Source organism: Eurosta solidaginis, chromosome 1 (genome assembly GCF_040869045.1).
Source record: "Eurosta solidaginis isolate ZX-2024a chromosome 1, ASM4086904v1, whole genome shotgun sequence".
Lineage (NCBI taxonomy): Eukaryota > Metazoa > Arthropoda > Insecta > Diptera > Tephritidae > Eurosta > Eurosta solidaginis.
Genome location: NC_090319.1, coordinates 209,689,145 through 209,713,658, shown reverse-complemented (window position 1 = coordinate 209,713,658; position 24,514 = coordinate 209,689,145). Strand labels below are relative to the sequence as shown.

The 24,514-nt window shown below is 39.5% G+C and overlaps 1 protein-coding gene across 1 annotated transcript in view; it reads right to left on the bottom strand.

Annotated features, from left to right (window-relative positions):
* Window positions 1-24,514, bottom strand: part of LOC137239628 (uncharacterized) — a 548,208-nt gene that overhangs the window by 431,948 nt on the left and 91,746 nt on the right. Inside the window, exons 3-5 of the mRNA XM_067765157.1 lie at window positions 458-983; window positions 214-393; window positions 56-163 (exon numbers count right to left, since the gene is read on the bottom strand). Coding sequence (XP_067621258.1) covers window positions 56-163; window positions 214-393; window positions 458-983 — 814 coding nt within the window. The remainder of the gene's footprint in view (window positions 1-55; window positions 164-213; window positions 394-457; window positions 984-24,514) is intronic.

Below are 24,514 nucleotides of genomic sequence, written 5' to 3'. Positions count from 1 at the left end.
GCACAAAGTATAAAAAATTTAACATCAAAAAACAACACGACTAATTATTACTTACATGTATGATTGTTTTTCCTCCATGGATCTTTCTCCCGAACTTGAATTTAGCATTTTTGCCATAATAGTCCATACTTCTTTATAGTTTCTCCTCAAATCTGTTCCTATCCTAAACAGTATACAATTTAGTTAAAACTTTCACAAACTTTTAATGCTTACGTTGTGATTAAAGCCTCCAAAACTTGTAGTAGAATATAATAAAGCTGAGGAAACAAAAGAGTCAATATAATACGATTGCTTGTCTTATTTTCCGAAGCTCTGCTTAAGGCCTCCAAAGAATTTTTAATAAAACTCATAATTTTGTTTGGGTTGATAAGTTTTTCAGCTGGCAGTGGTTCCCTATAAGTGAAGCAAACGCAATTACTGGCTATTATATGTTTGAGAAATCATCAATATCTTTTACCTTATTGTTACTATCAGATATATAGCAAAGTTTCTCAAGCGAATAAAAATTTTTGCTAACCTTTTTACTGGATCGTCTCCGATAAGTAAAATTGGAATACTTAAAGGTCCACATTGAGCAGCTTCAATGACCGCAGAAGGAAACAGTCCTAAGAGATTGTGCAAAAGTATTTGAACATCTTCGGTTAATTTTTCTTGATAAATTTTCCAAAGGTTTTTCAACTGCATCTTTCTTGTTCGGAATATATATATATTTAATAAAAGATGATAGCACTTAGCAGAGAGCTCTACAATATCGTGTTTCTGTGAATCTACTAAATTGGTCAAGAAAGTTGACACAACACCTTCCGCACGAATACAATATTCCGGATAAAGCTCTAAGAGAATTAAAATGCATTGTAGAACTACCAACTTATCTACATTAACAGAGTACTCATTCGATATGACATTAAGAATGTTAGTGATGTGATGTGTACCAAACTGCCTCCGGGATTCCTGTGATGAGTTGGACAAATTTGCAAGAAAACCTGAGAATATATGTTATTAGATAGTTGCTTCTTGCTTTATATGTATATATATTATATATAAAAGAATTTTATTTAGTCTACACAAAGAAGAAAAAAATGCCGTACACAGAAACTTGTTTTGAGTGAATTTAATTTTGATCCGCAGACCGATAATGAACCCGACACAAGGCAATTTTTCCAAGCGCGGCCGATAAAGATACTCGCCGAACATTTTGGGGAGTGTGTAGCATTCACTCATTAAGTTATTCACTCATTTGTACAAACATATATTTCAACCCGTTTAGGAATGTCTTAAAATGCATTGACTCTTACAAACATATTAATACATTTGTACATGCATATATTTTGGCTCGCTTTGGTACGGTCTGAGATTCAATTGACACATTCATTCATTTGTACAAACATATATTTTGTACACCGTGCAACATCTGGTAACCTGAATCTTGGTATGCTACTGTTTGGAGCTTGCTCGCAACAAGCCTTTACCTGTAGACAAATTATTAACATGATTCATTTGTGCTTGCGATGCAGATTCCACAGCTAATTTTATTTATGCTTAGAATGCAGTTCCCAGGGATCTGAACTGAACGTATATGTGTGTTATGCACTTAGTTTGTAAGTATTAGTGTAAGTAAGTATTTTAGCTCATAGAAATGTTGTATAAAAGAAAACAACTTTTGAATAAAGAAATTAATTCTATCTGGTGCCGCAAAATGGGCACTGCAACCTAAATTACTTTATTTTCATTCTCCCAAACATTACATGGCGATCCTGCCATACTGCCTAATTCGGCATCCTACAGCCTAAATCGGCATCCTACTGCCTAAATTGGCATTCTACCAACGATCCTGCCAGCCCTGCTTAATTTAGCAGGGCTGATTTCATTTGTATACTAAGCAGGGTACTTACTGCAAAGGAGTTCAAGCCATAAACTTTGCAACGGCAAATGGTATAGTCAATGCAAAGGGATGGATCCCAGCGACAGTGACAACAAGGGTGCAGGACAAACCTTAAAAAATTCTTGAATACCACAAAGGAAAGAAGGAAAAATTTTTTTTTGGATACTGCAAGACCACTACCGCCACTAAAACGACCACCGACGCATAGCGAAGTAGAATAAACGACAAATCTTAAAAAATTCTTGAATACCACAAAGGAAAGAAGGAAAAATATTTTTCTCGGATACTGCAAGACCTCTACCGCCACCAAAACGACCACCACCGACGCATAGCGAAGTGGAATAAAAACAGGATCACTACAAACAATGAGAACAAGAAGGAAGCCAAAACGAATTGAAAACTGTGAGTAGAGCTAAGGACATCACAGACAACTGAGAAACCGCAAAAAACGGAGTGGAATAAAACAAGATCGTAGCATAAGACAAGGAGAACGAGGACCAGCTAAGAAAAAATTTGGCATTAGTTAAGTTACTTTTTATTTAAGTATTTTTAATACTTTTTAGTAGAAGCATTTGGCAACCTAACGGCTGCCAATTTACGGACAAAAAGTAGATTTTTGCCAATAAATTTAAGAATTTTTTTCCCCCTTTAATTTTTTTTAAATGAATAATATAAGTAGTCACGAAGAGTTTGACGCAGTATTCTTGCGTTAAAGCAAACTAATTTAGAAGAAGAAAACAAACTAGAAAAATATTAGAAAAAGCAGTAGAAGTAAAAATATTAGAAACAATTAAACAGGGCCCTAAGGCAATTACAATAGAAGAATACAGGCGTAGAAATCAGCAACAAAAAATAGAGGAACCAAAGATTCCAAAACCACCCAAAATCAAAAGAGAGGAGATAAAAAATTCAACCTCAGAAAAACGATAGCAATTTTGTACCAAAAAATTAACTTATCCACAAACATAGAGGAAAGAATTCGATTAAAGACAGAAATAAGAAAAATCAAGGGCATATAAAGTAAGCATTTTCAATGGAGAATGCATTGTTGACAATTTAGAATTGGAAAATAGGAATTTTGAGAAAAATACAATATCATTAAAGAAATTAAAAGAAGCAGAAAAGTCATTAGTCTCACTTAAAAAATGGTGGAAACTAATAGACATGCCTAGGGAACCCACCTTAGAGAATGTATTAATACCCGGACTAACCACAGCGGAAGAAAGGTGGGGGTTCGAAGTTAAATATATGGGACGTACCGACTAATATTAAGGAATAAATAAATAAACAAATATAAGAAAATTTTCGCAATTATTATTTTAAAATGCGAGGAAAGAATCCAAAGTAGAAGAACCCAATGCAAACGTAATTAATTCCATTCAGGCCATTGAGGTCAGCTCACAATAAATTCTTAAAGAAAAGATACATGAGCTGAGCAGATGGCCTAGACAAAGTCTAATTCTAAGGGACAAATATATACCCCAATGGAGAAATGGGAAACCATTCTGAATAAGCTTGTGGAAGAGAAGATCTTGGCCGAAACATGTTATAAGTGTATCAACAAAGATACAACCATACTAATATTTACTGTGTTGAAACACCTCACGACAATATTACAGTCGTTAAACAATATAGGAAAAATATTACAAAGGGTATATAGCAATTTAACAGCTAAACATCAGATAGAAGCACAACAAATATTTTCCAGTGTCAGGGATAAATTGGTATCCTCACTGTGTAAATATAACGTTGAGGCATTGGTCCCAACGTCATTTGAAAAGGAAATAGAAATAGGTTTTGCTGCCCTATTACCAGAGACTCAACCCAATTTAGGGGAGGCACTAAAAATTGAAATTACTGATAAAAATTCACAAACAGAAAGCGACAAAATGCCACAAAAAATAGTCGAATTTTTAAAGACTGCTTCGTCAGTTCTGCCAGAATTCGATGGTAAAGCTGAGAACTTGAATAGCTTCTTAGATGCTTTGGATATCCTAGAACAAATTAAGGATACCCATGAAGCTATAACAGTTTCGATGATAAAAACCAAGCTGAAAGGGACAGCCAGAAACCTATTAAGCACCGAAAGCTCAATGGAAGCAATAAAACAAAAATTAAAAACATCAATTAAAGGTGAATCAGTTGAAGTTTTGACAGCAAAACTCCTGAACATCCAGCAACGTAGTAAAACAGCAAACCAATACACTGCTGAAATTGAAAGGCTCACAAAATCGTTGGAAGGCGCTTACATATCTGACGGACTAACACCAGAGTTAGCAACCAAGTATGCTACACAAGCAGCTGTGAAAGCTATGTGTAAAACCAGCTCCAACGAAAAGGTAAAAACAACTATGCAAGCTGGAACGTTCACAACAATGAACGAAGCCATATCAAAATTCACTAACAGTTGCAAATTCAATATTACATATTCGTCAACAAAATCTGTTCCGAGGTAACTTCCGCAGGAGTTACCAAAACAATAATTATAGAGGAAATTATAGACGTTCTTTCAATACCTATAATAATAACAACAATAATAATAATAACAGACAAAATAACCAAAGATCTGGTCGAAATTTCGGATCGCGAGGAAATACCCGCAATAACACCAGAAATGTCCGACACAACAGGAAAACCAACAAACTCCACCTCAATAAACAAAAAAATATATATTTTCAATTTACACCTTAATAGCTACATATCTTCCAGAACAACTCTGAATGATTCCATATCAACCCTCCTAATCGATACGGGAGCGGATATTTCAATAATAAAAAAGGGTAAAATTGACAGTAATGTCACGATAAATAATTCTCAAAAAACAGATGTAAGAGGAATTGGTCCAGGGATAACAAGCACTATTGGCACGGTTAAAGCAGACTTAAAAGATGATTATCTATTAATTAGACACAAATTTCACGTAGTAGAAGACAATTTCCCAATCCCACGCGATGGAATATTAGGACTAGATTTCATTAAAAAATATAACTGCATTATTGGATTATCAAACAGAAGGAGGCACTTTAATATTGAGACCATATGACTACCCAGAAAACATAATAATTCAGATAACTAACAAACCAACAATCAATAGTATTTCCATTCCGGCACGATCAGAATTAGTTCGACAAATTCACGTAGAAAATAAAAATTCAGATTTACTAATCCCACAACAAGAATTGTCTGAAGGTATTTCAAAACAAACATTGGATAGAATTATAAATACAACAAATAAAAATGCAAATGCAACACTGCAAGATTTTAATATACGTACAGAAAATTTGAATGATTATGCAATAGTTAAAAATAATAAACTCGAAAATGAGGCCAACAATAAGGAAAAATTAGAAAGATTAAATAAAAATTTTCCAAATTCTGAAAAGAAATCACTTAATGCATTATGTGAAGAATTCAGTGACATTTTTTCATTGGAAACAGAACCAACTATCACTAATAATTTTTACAAACAAAAACTTCATAAAGACAATAGCCCAGTCTACGTAAAAAATTATAGAATACCAGAAGCTCATAAGAGTGAAATTAATAAACAAGTAAATTAATTAATTAAAGATGACATAATAGAACCTATAAGCTCAGAATTTAATAGTCCAATTTTATTAGTACCGAAAAAATCACTCCCGAATAACCAAGAAAAAAGATGGAGAATGGTTGTAGATTACAGACAGGTAAATAAAAAATTTAACGCAGATAAATTCCCTTTATCAAGAATTGATGACATACTAGATCAATTAGCAAGAGCTAAATATTTTTCATGCTTAAATTTAATGTCTGGATTTCACCAGATTGAACTCAGCGAAGAGTCAAGAGATATCACATCCTTTACAGCAGATAATGGTACTTATCGTTTTAAAGGATTACCATATGGCCTTAAAGTTGCACCGAACTCATTCCAAATAATGATGACATTAGTATTTGCAGGCTTAAAACCTTCACAAGCATTCCTAAATCGTCCATGTATTTAGTCGTATTAGGATGCTCCGAAAATCATATGATTAAAAATTTACGAGATGTTTTCGCAACTTGTAGAAAATATAATTTGAAATTACATCCGGATAAATGCTTATTTTACAACCAAGAAATAACTTACCTTGGTCATAAATGCACAAGCAAAGGAATCTTGCCAGACCCCAATAAATTCGAAATTGTTAAAAATTTCCCAAAACCTAAGAATGCGGATGAGCCGAAAAGATTCGTGGTATTTTGCAATTATTACAGAAGATTTATCCCAAATTTTGCAGAATATTCTAGAATAATAACAAGACTTTGCAAGAAAAATTTATATTTCGACTGGACAGAGGATTGCAAAAAATGCTTTGACTATTTGAAAGCTGCGTTAATAAGCCCTAATATCCTACAATATCCCGATTTCAATAAACAATTTTGTATAACAACTGACGCAAGTGGATATGCTTGCGGAGCAGTGCTAAGCCAAGAGTATGAAGGAAAACAATTGCCAATTGCCTATGCATCAAGATCATTTACTAAAGGAGAAATTAACAAAGCAACAATTGAGAAAGAATTAGCAGCCATTCATTGGGCCATAACATACTTTAGACCATACATTTACGGTAGAAAATTTTTGGTCAAAACAGACCACAGACCCTTAACATTTTTATTTTCGATGAAAAATCCGTCATCAAAGTTAAATCGAATCAGATTAGATCTGGAAGAATATGATTTCGAGGTGGAGTATATCGCAGGTAAAGAAAACTATGTAGCCAACGCATTATCACGCATAGATATTAATGACCTAAAACAAATATCAGTAGAAGCGTGTAAAATATTAAAAGTTACGACTATATCGGAAACTAACAAAAATTATAACAATAAAGATTCCAGTAGTAAAAATGAAGAAATAAAAAGTCACAAAGAGAACCCAATAATATTTGAAGCGCCAAACAAATGAGAAGTAAAGAGACTAGTCCAGCTCGTTTTCGATCCTCCGAAATTACGTTTCAAAAAAGGAAAGAAAATTTGTAGCGAAATCAATATAAAAAATCTAATTCTTTAGGCGAAGATTGACTTAGGTCAATTCTTTGCCAGGCTTATGAAAGAAGCCGGCAATTTAGGAATTAGAAAAATACAGTTGTCCTTAGGAGACAAATTGTTTAAGAATAATTATACCCGGGTAGACACATTTAAAGAAATTGGTACCAAAGTTCTCAAAAATCTAATTATAGCATTAACCCCAGAAGTTATGCATTTGACAAATAATGGAAAAATTTAAGAAATACTTCACAAATTTCATGACGATCCTGCTTTTGGTGGCCACCCAGGAATAAATCGCATGAAAAATAAAATAAAATAAAAGAAAAATATTACTGGAAAGGAATAAAAAACGATATCAGAAAATATATCAAAAAATGCATTCACTGTAATAAAAATAAAATAATAAAAAACTTGAAAGAGCCTATGATTATAACCGAAACGCCAACAAAAGCGTTCGACACAGTACAAATAGATACGATAGGCCCTCTTCCCAGGTCGGAAAATGGAAATGAATATGCAGTTACTATAGTATGTGACTTGACTAAGTATTTAGTTGCAATACCAATACCCAGCAAACACGCAAAAACAATAGCCAAAGCGATATTCGAAAATTTTATCCTAGTTTATGGTTGCATGAAGACAATTATAACAGATATGGGAAGCGAATATTAAAATAGCTTATTTGAGGAAATATGCAAGCTTCTAAAAATAAACCATAAAACATCAACACCTTACCACCATCAAACTTTAGGCACAGTTCAACGTAGTCATAGAACATTCAATGAATATGTACGTTCCTACATATCCATTGACAAAAACGATTGGGATGAATATCTTAAATATTTTGCGTATTGTTACAAAACTACCCCATCTGTAGTTCATAATTATTGTCCATACGAATTAGTATGTATATATGTATGTATGTATTTATTTGAAAATTTGTTCCTAGCACAACAATTTTGACAAATTATTTAACAGTGCTAGTCATGAATAGCATGAGCTATAAAAATTGAACATTTACAATAATAAACTAGATTAATCAAATTAAATTAAATATAACGGATAATAGTGAAATATTTATGTATGTAAATGTAAATCTTAAAACTAAAGAAAAGTAATTAATAAATATTAAAGACAGCAGTAGTGATGATAACCTTTGACTGGTTATAGATCGAAAGTATTTAACAAATAAAGAAAGAAGACACAGAGAAAGGAAAAGGACTTAGAAATGAACATTTTACCAACAACAATTTGAGATCCAGTTAAAGAGTCGTTAAAAAATTATGTTAGCTCTTTTTTGAAGTGCAGATCATTACTTAAGAGTCGAAGACTTGTAGTTAGGGAGTTCCAAAGACGTATTGAAGTAACAAAGAATTGGCGCTCAGAGGTTAGCGTGCGGTATCTAATGTGCTTAAGAAGAAGCACCGATCTTGATGATTGCAGAAAAATAAGCTTACGATATAGATAGTCAGGTTCCTTCGTGTGTATCAATTTATGGAGGAAGGACAGTGTTGTGACTTTTAAAAGATTTTCGAAAGAAATATTTAGCAACCTTTCAGCATGTTGTGATACGTGGTCAAGTCTTTTCAACCCATAAACATATCTAGCAATGTTATTGTAAACAACATTTAGTTTGTTCTTGCACAGATAGTCACAGTTTGAGTAAATCACACAACCATGGAGTAGCGTAGGTATTAAGTACGCTTTAGCCAGAAGTAGTCTTATGTGCAAAGGCGTGAAATACTGTGTTAACCATAGTGTACGAAGCATTCCATACAATTTCCCAACCGTTCTAAAAATATGGTTTTTCCATGTCAATGTTTTGTTAAAAATTATATTTTCGCCGTATCTACGTATTCTATAACGGAATTGTCGAACACTACAATCACTAAATCATTAGTGGGAAAATACCTTCTATGAATAACAATACATTTTGACTTATTCGGGTTTATACATAAGCCATTCATAATAGCCCACGAAAATATTTGATTCAAATCGTGGTTTAAGTTACTTATGCACAAGCTAGTTTGATCACGAGGACAACACGTAAACAACTACACCTCATCAGCGTAGATATGAACATTAAAATACTTAAGGACATCGGGTAAGTCATTGATATACAGTACAAATAACAGAGGACCCAGAATAGAGCCTTGAGGGACGCCTCTTAAGACATGTAGGAAGTCAGACTTTTCACCATCTATACATACTGCTTGAGTCCTTTCGCCAAGATATGATCTTATAAGGGCAACTGCATGACCAGAGAAGTTAAATAAGTTTTCCAGCTTCCTACAGAGCAGAGTGTGGTCTACAGAATCACAAGCTTTAGAGTGGTCAAGAAGTGTTAAGGCAATGTAACTTTCATCCACTCGCTCACGAATTCCTTCTGTCACAGATAATAGTGCCGTTGTACAGCTCCGCTTTGACCTGAAACCGGACTGACTGTCTCACAGGAGCTTGTATTCATGTACATATGATACGATTTGCCCATGTAGAATACGTTCAACGACCTTAGAAAGGAAAGGGAGTATGGCTATTGGTCGATACTCATTATTTTGTTTACGGATTGGAATAACTTTTGCAGTTTCCAGTATATTGGGAAGACACCAGTCGTCAAAATTGAGTTGACCAAGTAAGTAATGTGGGGAAGGATTTTGGGAAGAATGACTTTTAAAAACTTTGAACATATACCATCAAGCCCCATTGCGTTAGACTTCACAGAAAGTATGGCTTGGACAACATCAAAATTATCGACACAAACAAACTCGAAAGGGCTAGTGTCAACATTAACACGCACGGAGTAGTTATCAATACACACATTGTCGGCTGAGTTTGGTAGTCTTACAAAAGTATTATTTATTTCGTTGATGTCGACATCAGGGGGATGAGACAGGTCACTTTTGGGCTTACCAATTCCTATTTGTTTTTGTTCCACTTTTCATTTGTATTCAAAGCAGAACTAAACTTATACTTAAAATAATTTGCCTTGGCCAGCCTTATGGCTTTGTTTGCAGTAAGCCGAGCTGTTTAAAAGCAGCTATGCGCTTCGACTGTTTTGTACCTTTTCCACCGTGAGTAGGCTTGGTTACGAAGGTGGATAAGGTGTTTTAATGTAGCATTGAACCAAGGGCTATTCTTGTATTTAGGTGTTTTTATTTTTAGTGGAACGTGATCATCGAATAACTTATTTATGTTATCCTGCAGAAACTTTGTCTGGTCATCAACCGATGTCAACGTACGAATCAAGCTCCATTCAACCGACTCAACGGACTCAGCAAGAGAATAATAATCTATACTTCTGTAATCGCGATACGCGAACGAACTTGGCCTACGTGATGTTTGGAAGGTGCAGTTTATTAATATCAGGTCGTGTTTTGAGAAGCAGGAGGCGGATAGTTGCGTGTAGTGCATAATTTTATGAAGATCATTGACAAAAAATAAACCTAATAGAGAAGAGTTAGTATTTGTGAAATGCGTTGGTATAGCACAGTTTGTGGGAAAAAGTCCAAGAGATTCCATGATTTGTTTTAAAGTGGCATCCACCAGTAGGTTACTATTAAAATCTCCAGCGATGATAATATTGTCATAGTCTATTAGTAACGATTGAAGAAATTCAATAAACGCGGAAAAATCTACTAGTCGATTCGGTCTGTATGCACAGCCGATAAGAAGCCTACTATTATTCTCAGAAAACATATGAACAAACACATATTCCACAGGATCATTTGGACTAGAACAACAACACAATTTACAGGACATACTACTTTTTACATATATCGCAGCACCTCCTCCATGACCACTTCTATCAACTCTGAAAAGTTGGTGTCCATTTATCTTCACCATATCATTCTTATGAAACGAAGAAAACCATGTTTCTGAAACACATATGACATCAAGATCGGAGCCTTCTCACAGAAACCTCAACTGGTCAAGCTTTTTATAAAGGCTTTGCGCATTGATATGAACAACTTTCAGCCCGTTGGCTTTTTTGCTGACTATGCGCAACAAAGTACATATCCAGTCTTTGTAACTCGGGGACTCACTATCGGAGACCAACATTATAAAAATAATTAAGTGAATGATTTACACTGAATTTGGCTAACAACATAATTAAAGATGTTGTGATGTTGTAGGTGGAAAAAAAGACAGAGAAGGAATATATTAGAAGAGAGCAAAGAAAAATATTTATTAGCAGGAGGCTGTTAGTTAAGCCCTTGGTGGCCCTCCAGGGCGTTGTTCGCAACGGCGTGTCGTCTTCACGAAAGGAAGTATTGTTTTCCGGGTCGAGACTGTCGAGAAAATTATATAATTCGTGAACTGAACGTATATGTGTGTTATACACTTAGTTTGTAAGTATTAGTGTAAGTAAGTATTTTAGCTCATGGAAATTTTGTATAAAAGAAAACAACTTTTGAATAAAGAAATTAATTCTATTTGGTGCCGTAAAATGGGCACTGCAACCTAAATTACTTTATTTTCATTCTCCCAGACATTACAAGTGTTATCGATGTTCATGGTCTTTTGCCAGATATAGATCCGATACGTTCAGAAAACAACCACCAGTGAGGTACTAGCCCGACCGTCTCGGGAATGATTAATGTACCAAATTAAACCTTCTAAGGAACTTGAGGTGGGGTTAAATGGGAACTTGAGGTCGCCATACATTCTATGGATACCATCCCTGGTTAGAAGCGGCGGTTTTGTTTGTATTATTTCAATTTCATTCGAATTATTTATACTGAGGTCAAAATGCGTCTTTTGACATCTCTCGAAATTTTTGGGCGTGTATTAGAAGTTGTGTTGTTGTTGTTGTAGCAATGCTCGCCCCACCTAATAGCCGCGACCGATCACAAATTGTCATCAATATCCTCTAACGGGAGTCCAAGGAAACTTGCCGTTTCAACAGGGGTGGACCATAAGGTGGTTCCACATTACAATTAAAGAGATGGTTGGTGTCATGTGGGGACACATTGCAAGCGGGGCATACATTTTGTATGTCGGGGTTGATTCTGGATAGGTTAGAGTTTAACCTGTTACAGTATCCAGAACGAAGTTGAGCAAGAGTGACACGCGTTTCCCTGGGGAGTATGCGTTCCTCTTCCGCGAGTTCTGGATATTTTTCTTCAAGTACTGGATTCACCGGGCAATTCCCGACTTAAAGTTCCGACGCCTGTCTATGGAGTTCACAAAGGACCTGCTTGTGTTTTTTCGCCTCATACGGCTGGGTTCTCAGGTGCCGCATTTCCTCAAATTGCTTACGGAGATGACTCCTTAGGCCCCTAGGCGGTGCTGGTTCGTCAATCAGATGTCTGTTGGGATGCCCAGGTTTCTGGGTATTCAACAGAAACTGTTTGGTCAGCATCTCATTTCTCTCCCTGATGGGGAGTATTCTCGCCTCATTATGCAGATGGTGTTCTGGGGACATAAGAAGACAGCCCGTGGCGATTCTGAGAGCAGTATTTTGGCAGGCCTGTAGTTTCTTCCAGTGGGTAGTTTTTAGGATTGGCGACCATATGGGTGACGCGTAGCACGTAATCGGCTGGCTAATTGCTTTGTATGTGGTCATGAGAGTTTCTTTATCTTTTCCCCAGGTACTGCCAGCAAGGGATTTGAGGATTTTATTACGGCTATGAATTCTCGGAACAATTGCGGTTGCGTGCGCACCAAAATGTAGATCCTGATCAAACGTCACACCCAAGATTTTGGGGTGTAGGACAGTCGGTAGCGTAGTGCCATCGACGTGGATGTTCAATATGGTCGACATTTGGGGCGTCCATGTTGTAAATAAGGTCGCGGAAGATTTAGTCGGTGACAATGCCAGGTTTCGCGAGGCGAAAAAAATGGAGAGATCAGGGAGATAGCCGTTTATTTTATTGCATAGCTCATCGATCTCTGGGCCTGGGCCTGTGGCCATTATTGTGCAGTCATCGGCGTAGGAAACGATTGTGACTCCTTCCGGTGGTGAAGGTAGCTTGGATATGTAGAAATTAAACAAAAGTGGGGATAGGACACCACCCTGTGACACCCCTTGTTTAATTCTCCTTGGTTTTGATGTTTCGTTTCTGAATTGTACCGATGCCTGCCGACCACCCAAATAATTTGCGGTCCACCTTTTAAGACATGGGGGAAGGGTAGACCCTTCCAGGTCTTGCAGTAACGAGCCATGGTTGACCGTATCAAAGGCTTTTGATAGGTCTAGCGCTACGAGTACTGTTCTATTGATTCAAACCGCAATTTATCTGGGTGCCAATGACATTTAGCGCGGAGGTAGTGCTATGGAGTTTTCTGAAGCCATGCTGATGAGGGGCTAGCTGCAAATGTGCTTGGAAATAAGGGAGCAAAATGGCTTCAAGCGTCTTTGCCACTGGCGATAGGAGAGATATCGGACGATATGACTCACCTATGTTAGCTGGTTTCCCAGGCTTTAGTAGCGGGACCACCTTGGTCATTTTCCATTTCTCGGGTATGACAAAGGTGGAAAGAGACAGGTTGAAGACATGGGCTAAATATTTGAAACCCTCTTTCCCTAGGTTTTTAAGCATCGGCATGGCTATGCCGTCTGGACCCACTGCTTTGGATGGTTTAGCGTGACCAATGGCGTCCTCAACCTCTCTAGCGGTGATATTGATTGGTGACGCGCTGAATTTGTGTTTATGTGCGTGTCTATTGGCTCTCCGTCTATCTTTGTCAACCGTAGGATGCATTATATATTGTCGGCAGAAAGTGCTCGCGCATTTTTTCGCATCCGACAGCACCTTATCGCCAAAGGCGATGGAAACTTTGTCTTTGTGCTTAGTCGGATTCGATAGGGACTTTACGGTGGACCAAAGTTTACCTACACCGGTAGAGAGGTTACAACCTCTTAGGTGCTCTTCCCATTTCGCCCGCTTGTGTTCGTCCACAAGCAATCTGATGCGTTGGTTTATATCCCTTATTTGGGGGTCGCCTGGATCAAGCTGTCTTATAAGGTCGCGTTCCCTCGCTAAGCTCGCGGCCTCCGCCGGGAAGTGGGGCCGGATTTCGGGAATTCTCCCGGCGGGAATGAAATGTGCCGAGGCGGACTCAATGACCTTACGGAAGGCACGCTCCCCTTGGCGGGCATCAGTCGGGATAGGGAGGGCAGCAAAGCTGCTGTCTGTTGCAGATTTATATTCTTCCCACTTTCCTTTTTTGAAGTTTATGAAAGTGCGTTTTTCGGTGACGATGAAGTCGGCGGTACGCTCGAACGAAATAAGTATGGGCAGGTGGTCGGATGCCAATGTTACCATCGGCTGCCAGTTGACGCAGTTTACGAGTTCTGCGCTCACGATTGAGATATCTGGCGAGCTATGACAGCTTCCTACCATACGTGTGGGGGCGTCTCCGTTTATTGTGCAGAACGTCGTTTCTTCTATTTGATCCGCCAACATCTCACCCCTACTGTCCGCCCGCAAGTTTGAATGCCATAGGTCGTGATGGGCATTGAAATCGCCTAAGATAATGCGATTGTTGCCAGTGAGTAAGGCCTCGATATTAGGGCGGTATCCACTGGGGCAACAGGTGATAGGAGGGATGTAGATGTTGATGATTTCTAGATTTGCATCGCCTGACCGAACAGATAGGCCTTGACGTTCTAAGAAATTGTCCCTGCGGTCGATGCCAGCGTGTATTACAAGTCTTCCCTTGTTCTATTATATAATGGAAATATTCCTTACTATAATCCTTACACCAGCAAAAATCTTTGCGCATAAAATATTAAAATACAGGTTATAATTACGGTTAGGAAGAAATCATAAAAAAGTAAGGATGTCTAAGTTCGGGTATAACCGAACATAACATACTTCTAATGTGCAGTTCATTTAGTTCCAGCTTTTTGACGAAAAGTATTATCAAATCTGGGTGTGTCGATTTAACATTCCCCATTTTTATTAAAAATAATCCTACTTATGAAAGAAATTAGGGTTCCGAATTTTTTCATAATTCCTTACCAATTTAATTGGAACTTAACCATTCAAAGGGTTAAAGCCGGCAAACAAGCGCGCCAGTCGCTCCTTCGTTAGGCTAACTGGCACAAATTGGTAATACCAATGGAATTTAAATCGTTTTCCATCTGGTACTTCCAGAGGAGTGGGGGTTTGGGGCCCTCTGCTTCCCTAGGCGGATTAAGATAAGAATACCTTCTTACCCGGAGTATCATATTTCATTAGCACTATGTGGCCTAGCCAGCGTAGTCCCTGCCTTTTAATTCGCTGGACTACGTTAATGTCTGCGTAAAACTTGTACAGCTTATCATTAAATCTTCTTCGGTACTCGCCGGTTCGCAAATCTTTCGAAGAACTCTTCTCTCGACCAATTCCAGAGCCGCCTTATCATATTGTTACGAATATTAGCAAAACTAAGGGGTGCTGCTATCGCTAAGCCGATGCTAAGCAGTGACGTGAATTCACATCAATGATTCAATCATTATGTATCTACATAAACGAGACAATAATTACGTCTACACATATGTACACATTACGACAAGCAACATTTACATACACGCAGCGGGGAAATACACATAAACACATTAACCGTCGTTTACCCACATGCATACAAGGCAACGTAGAGATAACTCACACACAGATGTACATAGTTAGTCAACAGTCAGAGTATTACTCACATATGTACACGCATATGCCTATGTGAGAGTCTATAAACTACAAATAGGTATACATATATGTAGCTCAATTACTAGGGTAAACAAGTAGAACATTCTACAAGGAGAAACATCTGGAATATCCCAACGAAGCAGAAACGAGTATAAAAGCGGCAAAAGCGAAGTAGTCTGACTTGAGTTTTATTTGAGTTGTCAAGCAGTTACGACTAAGACGATATCTAGCGAGCAATAGCATTATTATTTTGATAGTAGAGTTTCATTTAAGCTATCAGTTTGGTTATCAAGCCAGCTAATTGCAAAGTATAAGTGTTATTGTGAAGTACCTTAAAAAAAGCCATTTTTCCATTATTCAAAATTGGAGTTGTTTATTCAACAGTTTAGCGATACGAACGTTGTCAGGAGATTGCAAATAAGGGAAATTGAAGTAAATTCGTTACAATTGGTGTCAGAAGAGGAATTGTTGAATAAATTCCGAAGATTGGGAATACAACTTGGACATGGCAAAGTTGAGTGAATTGAAGATCCAGCAACTGAAAAAGGAGTTGGAGAACCGTGGATTAAATACAACCGGCAATAAGATCGAACTTCAAGCACGGCTACGAGAGGTAATGGAGTCGCAGGAACTGGTGTGGACGAGTATGACTTTCATCTTGAAGGCGAGGAAACAACAAAAATGGAAGAGACAGTTACGCAGACAGTTACGAGCACAGACTTGAACATGATTTTGGATGCAATATCTGCTCAAACATCGACAGTGGCTTCTCAACTGGAATAGCAAAAGACAGATATAACATCTCAACTGGCATCTCAACTAGAAGAACAGAAAACTTATATGTCATCTCAACTAGAAGAACAGAAAACGTATGTCATCACAGATGGAATCCCAAGAGACACGAATAACATCAAAAATGGAAACACAACTGAAAGAACAAGAAGCACGCATAACAGTACAACTCGAAGCGCAGGAGGCGCGTATATCATCAAAACTCGAAGCGCGTATGGACGAGAAAATAACGCAGTTTGAAGAAAAAATCGAAGCCGAGGTGGATGCTTTGAGAGGTCGTATACAGGAGTTGCAATTACATCGCCCAGCTGTTTCAGCAAGCAATCCAAAGGTTAACACCATCCTTTGACGGTTCTGTTCCTTTCCAGGTCTTTAAGCTTCAGTTTGAGAAGACCGCAGCAGTGAACAACTGGAGTGCTGAAGACAAAGTTGCTGCAATATTCGTAGCATTGAAAGGCCCAGCTGCCGAAATCTTACAGACTATTCCAGAGTACGAACAGAACAGTTATGACGCATTGATGACTGCTGTAGAGAGGCGATACGGAAGCAAACACAGGAAACAGATATACCAAATGGAGTTACTGAACCGCTTCCAGAGACCTGGTGAAACATTGCAAGAGTTTGCGTCGGATGTTGAAAGGCTGGCACATTTAGCGAATGCGGACGCACCCGTGGAATACACTGAAAGGGTAAAGATTCAGAGCTTTATAAATGGCATACGGGACGTCGAAACAAAGCGAGCTACATACGCAAACCCAAAGCCAACATTCACAGAAACGGTGTCACAAGCTCTGATTCAGCAAACAGCGTCGCTTCTGTGTAAGCCAGTTTTCAAAGCACGCCGTGTGGAGGTAGAAAGGCCAGAGTGGGTAGACGCAATATTGGAGGAGCTGAAAGGATCGCAAAAGCGGAGTGAAAAAGTTATCAAATGCGGGAAGTCCGGTCACATTGCACGTCATTGCGATTTTGGTCCTGGTAGTTCCAACTTGGGTGGCCGTAAACGCAAAGCGGAGGAGATGAGCAAGAGCAAATAAGATGTAGAGATCGAGAGCTAGCTCCAGCTATTGAATATCCTGTGATATCTGTCTCGCAAATTGGAAGGAATTAAAGCAGTCTTACCGTCAGAGGGAATGTGGATGGCAAGGAGCGTGTACTGACTGTAGATACGGGCGCATCTCATTCCTTGATCCGATCTGACTTGGTCAACAGGAGAGTAAAACCGTTACCTGAAGCAAGGTTGCGTACGGTCATTGGCGAGTATAACCAAGCCCAGGGAGAAGTGATATGTGAAGTCTTGATTGGAAAGGTCACGGTTCTACACAAATTCGTTGTGGCGAAGATCGTTGAGGAAGTCATATTGGGAGTGGACTTCTTGGTTGACCATGACATCCAGATCGATATGCAGAGAAGGGTGATGCGTTATGAGAACCAGGATATACCACTTAACTTTAAGTTTGAGAAAGGGTTCAGTGGTAATCAATTAATGGTGGAGAAGACTCGACAAAGGCCACGAAAGTCAAATGAAAAGGTTGGTGGATCGAATGGGCCAAATAAAGCGAAATTAAAAGTACCGGCGAGAAAAAGACCGGCATCGACAAACCCTAATGGACGCACTAAAACGACTGAAAGAATTTTTCAGAAAGAATGCAAGGGTGGTTGCAAGCCAGCGCGCACTACTGTTGTGAAACGTCCAGACGATAATGATGATGCAAAGTCAATCTGTGAAGTGCAAGCTCTGCGAAGAAGTTCATTGGCCAAACAACAGAGTGCGAGGGAACGATAAAGGATAATGAGTAGTAAGATGAAACACAGGTACGACAAGGAAAATAATTTGGAAGGTTTCCGGGAGGGAGATTTGGTACTGCTATACAACCCTTACCGGCGGAAAGGTGTTCCATCCAAATATCGGTGCAGTTGGGAAGGCCCGTACAGAATTGTGAAGACGATCAGTGATGTCATCTACCGCATACAAGCAATTGGGAAATCACGAAATAGAAGAGTGGTACATTTGGCAATGCTAGCAGCATTTAAATCGAGAGATTTGTCTGATCTGGACGATTAGACTTAGGTGGAGGGCAGTGTTACTAATATTAGCAAAACTAATACTAGGTTCAAACACACACCAAATTGGCAATTTATACTATTTGGGCAATTTATTACGCAATTTTCCATATAATAAATTGTAATAATAAATTGCCAATTTAAAAAAAATTGCGTAATAAATTGTTTCAAACTGCAAATGCAACATTGTAAAGTATGTTTATTGAGTATATTAAAAGACAGTTACGCATGGCTGAACTATATGGTTGGCTCATCTCATCAGCTGATTTTATGTCTTTCATTTCAAAAGAAGATGGCAAAATCAAAATGAAACCAAAACGTTGAACACATTTTCTTACAACACACAAAAATTTCAAAGTTTTATGTTTTCATTTCATTCCATGCACCTAATACCAACACGCACATTTTGACAGTCTCAACAAAGATATGTTCTTACTGTAGAGATGAGCCAACCAGCTATCAAATTACTATTGTGTAAGCTAAATAGAGTTGTATGAACACCACTCAAGTTAAATCGAAATAGCCTCAATTTATTTTTCTGTTTGAACATAGTATAAAGGGTGCTGCTATCGCTAAGCCGATGCTAAGCAGTGACGTGAATTCACATCAATAATTCAACCATTATGTATCTACATAAACGAAACAATAATTACGTCTACACATATGTACACATTCCGACAAGCAACACTTACATACACGCAGCGCGGAAATACACATAAACACATTAACCGTCGTTTACCCACATGCATACAAGGCACCGAAGAGATAACTCACACACAGATGTACATAGTTAGTCAACAGTCAGAGTATTACTCACATATGTACACGCATATGCCTATGTGAGAGTCTATAAACTACAAATAGGTATACATATATGTAGCTCAATTACTAGGGTAAACAAGTAGAACATTCTACAAGGAGAAACATCTGGAATATCCCAACGAAGCAGAAAAGAGTATAAAAGCGGCAAAAGCGGAGTAGTCTGACTTGAGTTTTATTTGAGTTGTCAAGCAGTTACGACTAAGACGATATCTAGCGAGCAATAGCAGTATTATTTTGATAGTAGAGTTTCATTTAAGCTATCAGTTTGGTTATTAATAGTAGGTTCAAACACACACCAAATTGGCAATTTATACTATTTGGGCAATTTATTACGCAATTTGTCATATAATAAATTGTAATAATAAATTGTCAATTTAAAAAAAATTGCGTAATAAATTGCTTCAAACTGCAAATGCAACATTGTAAAGTGCGTTTATTGAGTATATTAAAAGTCAGTTTCGCATGGCTGAACTATATGGTTGGCTCATCTCATCAGTTGATTTTATGTCTTTCATTTCACTGGAGTAGGGACTGTCAAAAGAAGATGGCAAAATCAAAATGAAGCCAAAACATTGAACACATTTTCTTACAACACACATACATTTCAAAGTTTTATGTTTTCATTTCATTCCATGCACCTAATACCAACACGCACATTTTGACAGTCTCAACAAAGATATGTTCTTACTGTAGAGATGAGCCAACCAGCTATCAAATTACTATTGTGTAAGCTAAATAGAGTTGTATGAACATCACTCAAGTTAAATCGAAATAGCCTCAATTTATTTTTCTGTTTGAACATAGTATAAGCCAGCTAATTGCAAAGTATAAGTGTTATTGTGAAGTACCTTAATAAAGGTCATTTTTCCATTATTCAAAATTGGAGTTGTTTATTCAACAGTTTAGCGATACGAACGTTGTCAGGAGATTGCAAATAAGGTGAATTGAAGTAAATTCGTTACAATATGTTGTCAGTGTTCATGCTTCTGCGCCATATGTTAAGACAGGTACAATAAATGACTTGTAGAGCAGGATTTTCTTTTGCCGAATGAGAACTTTACTTTTCAATTAACTCGCTAGGATGAGTGCGAGTTTGCTGAATATCTTTCCTTGTGTCCTTTTCAATAAATTGCAGCAGTGCCGGAAATAGGTATCAAAAATTGCGTCCAAAGTAGCATTTATTGGCTGGATTTCAATGCTGACGTTGTTGTTTGTGGGGGTATTAGTTCAACGTACCATCATCTTTCATGGGTGTTTCATCGCTCTCTCAATTTAGGTGCACAGAGAAGTGCTCCCCCCCCCCCCCCCCCCCCCCCCCCATAATCTAGCTCTCTGGGCATCGGATACCCCGGTTTGGGAGTTTGCCACGGGCTTAAAACCCTCCTTTGTCGCCGAATTTTTTGGTAAACTTTGCGTGCATTATTCCTGGTGGCTAGCAGCTCAAATTTGCGCTCTGCCGCGCCTGCTGTTTTCCTCCTGTAAAAGCATTTCGCTTCCTTTTTCAACTCGGGGTAGCGTTCCCACCTCTTGTCGCGTTCGCTTTTAACGTAATAGCCATTTTTTTCGGCTGCAGCGCGTAGTTCTTCATCATGCCAGTTGTTTTTCTGTGGTCTCCGGAAACATATTTTTTTACTAGAGGCAGTACTAAGTGCTTTAGAGATATTGACTTGTGCTCTCAGAAAGCAGGTTTGAGATTCGAGTTGCGGAATCATTGGCAGTCTTTTAGATTACAGCCTTTCGACATATAGTTTTCCTTGTCTTCTTACTTCCTTTATATTAGTTTCGTTTAATGTTTTTACGCCATTCGTCATACATAATTGGAGAATCTTGCAATCCATTTGTGAGTAGCTTACCGCAGAGCTACATTCTTGAAACTAAGTTTTTTTTTTTCATTTTATGTAGAGCTATAAACTTGAAAGACAAATCGGAACCCGATGACAATTTACCATGAGTGAAAAAAAAACTTCGCTAGGTGGCCCAGGGATGGCGAAAATTCCCAAGGCGCTTCCCAAGGCCTATGTACCGGAGCGACTCGGGATTTGTCCGACCACGGGCTGTAATTTCAGTGTAACCCCATTTAATTTGTTGCGTCCCTCCCACAAATTGTCATCCTCCCAGCAGATCCTTGCAGCGGGACTGCGCCATACTCTCCTGCTCCGGGAAGGTATCGAACCCAATCCGGGTCCTTCACCTGACCCCAGTCCTGAGAAATGGTTTTACTGCGTTTGCCGGAAACGAGTCTTTTTAGGACGGTAACACTCTTGTCAGTGTGTCACGTGCAAGGGATGGTTGCATCGGACAGGTTGTTCTGGGCTAGACCCCAAAATCAGCCATCCTCGTAACTTTATAAATCTTTTGTGGCTCCTTGCTGTTCACGCCCAAGGGCGTCCCGTGGTCTACGCCATAGAGCCATCTACCTTCCAGCAGCCCTGCTGCTCAGCAAGCCACAACAAGTACCCGTTCCTGAGTGCACCCTACGGCGCCACCAGCTCATACGGCCGCTGCCCCTCATAACTACAATCTCCATATTAGAGTTGGTAGCAATGCCGAGCATCAGCCACCGCCCCGTCTTCTTCTCCCTTCTTTTCAGCAGAAATCTCAGTCACTGCCACCTTTTGCACCTCTTGCCAGCACAGAATATATACGTTTGTGTCATCTGCCCAATGCAGCTCCTGTCTTGGACGCTGGCACTTTCCGAGATGTTCTGGTCTCCGCGACGGCAACCCCCCGACGGATTTCATTGCGCCATGCTTCCAGTTCGCAAACCCAACTATAACGGGTACCCCAATTCTTACCCAGGGACGTCCAGCCCCCGGGCCACAACAGCATTTGCGTCCCGGCCTCCCCCAACTAATGCGTAGTAACCCGTAACTTACCCCTAGAGAGACGACGTCTCCCCCAATGCACTTCAGAATTCTGCAGTTAAACTGTAATGGAATGACTGGGAAGATCACGGAGATAGTCGATTTAATGAAGCAGCATAACAGCCGCATTGCTGCGATTCAAGATAACAAACTCACAGCAAGGTCTGCTCTGGGTATAAGGTCCACAGAAACCATCGCGAGAGTGGAAATGGTGGCGGTCTTGCGTTTATTATACACCACTCAGTACAAAACAATTTATTTGATCCTGCCATCGGCCGCAGCGACAGTGTCCTTGAAAGTCACGGCATATCTGTCCGTTCAGGCGATGTAAACCTAGAAATCATCAACATCTACATCTCTCCTACCACCAGATACCCCAGTGGTTACCGCCTTGATATCAGAGCACTACTCACTGGCGATAATCGCATTATCTTAGGCGAATTCAACGCCCGCCACGATCTTTGGCATGCTAACCTTCCGGCGGACAGTGAGGGTGTGATGTTGGCGGATCAAATAGAGGAAACGACATTCTGCACAATAAACGGATACGCGCTCACTCGTATGGTAGGAAGTTGTCACAGTTCGCCAGATCTTTCCATCGTGAGCGCAGGTTTGGTAAACTGTGTCAACTGGCAGCCGATGTTAAGATTCGCATCTGACCACCTGCCTATACTACTTTCGGTCGAGCGAACCGCCGACTTCATAATTACGGACAACCGCACTTTCAGGAAAGTGGGACGATCGGACAATCGCTTCGCTGCCCTCTCTATCCCAACTGATGCTCACCAAGGGGAACGTGCTTTCCACAAGGTCATTGAATCCGTTTCGGCTCGTTTTATTCCCGCCGGAAGAATTCCGGAAATCCGGCTTCATTTCTCGGCGGAGGCCGCAAATTTAGCGAGAGAGCGTGACCTTATAAGGCACCACGACCCCAAATAAGGGATATGAACCAACGCATCAGATTGCTAGTGGATGAACACAAGCGGGCGAAATGGGAGGAGCATTTACAGAATTGTAACCTCTCTGGCGGTGTGGTCAAGCTATGGTCCACCGTGAAGACCATATCGAATCCGTCTAAGCACAATGACAATGTCGGATGCGTTATACGGTTGACAAAGTTAGACGGCGGGCCAACAGACGCCACACAAACATAAATACAGTGCGTCCCCAATTACCATCATCGCCAAAGAGGTTGAGAGTGCCATTGTTCATGCTAAACCATCTAAAACAGTGGGCCCTGACGGCATAGCCATGCCGATGCTTAAAAACCCACGAAAAGAGGGCTTTAAATATTTAGCACATATCTTCAAACAGTCTCTGTCCACCTTTGTCATCCCGAAAAATGGAAAATGGCCAAGTTGGTCTCGCTCCTAATGCCTGGGAAACCAGCTAACATAGGATATTTATATCGTCCGATATCACTCCTACAACCGGTAGCCAATACGCTTGAAGCCATTCTGCTTCCCAACTTTAATGCAAATTTGCAACTAGCCAATCATCAGCATGGCTTCAGAAAATTACACAGCACAACCACCATGCTAAATGCCATTAGTACTCAGATAAATTGCGGATTATATCAAAAACCCCACCATAAGACAGTACTCGTTGCGATAGACCTGTCAAAGGCTTATGATACGGCCAACCATGGCACGTTACTGCAAGACCTGGAAGGGTCTCCCCTTCCCCCAGGTATTAAAAGGTGGACCGCAAATTATCTGTCTGGACGGCAAACATCGGTGCAATTCAGGAATGTAACATCCGAACCATGAAGTATTAAACAAGGGGTGCCATATCCCCACTTTTGTTTAATTTCTACATATCAAAGCTACCTTCACCACCAGAAGGAGTCACTGCCGTTTCCTACGCCGATGACTGCACAATAATGGCCACAGGCCCACGCCCACAAATCGATGAGCTTTGTAGCTAAATAAACGGATATCTCCCTGATCTCTCTAGTTTCTTTGCCTCGCGAAACCGGACATTGTTACCGACTAAATCATCGGAGGCCTTATTTACAACATGGACGCTCCAAATGTCGACCATATTGAACATCCACGTCGATGGCACCACGCTACCGACTGTCTCACACCCCAAAATCTTGGGTGTGGCGTTCGATCAGGATCTACATTTTGGAGAGCATGCAGCCGCAATTGTACCGAAAATCTAGAGCCGTAATAAAATCCTCAAATCTCTTGCAGGCAGTACTTGGGGTAGAGATGAAGAAACGCTCATTACCACTTACAAAGCATATGGCCAGCGATTGCATGCTGCGCGTCCCCGATATGTTCGCCGAGCCTAAAGACTACTCACTGGAAGAAGCTACAAGCCTGCAAAAACACCGCCCGCAGAACCGGTACGGGCTGTCTTCTTATGTCTCCAGAACACCACCTACATAATGAGGCAAGAATACTCCCCATTAGGGAGAGAAATGAAATTTCGAATACGCAGAAACCTGG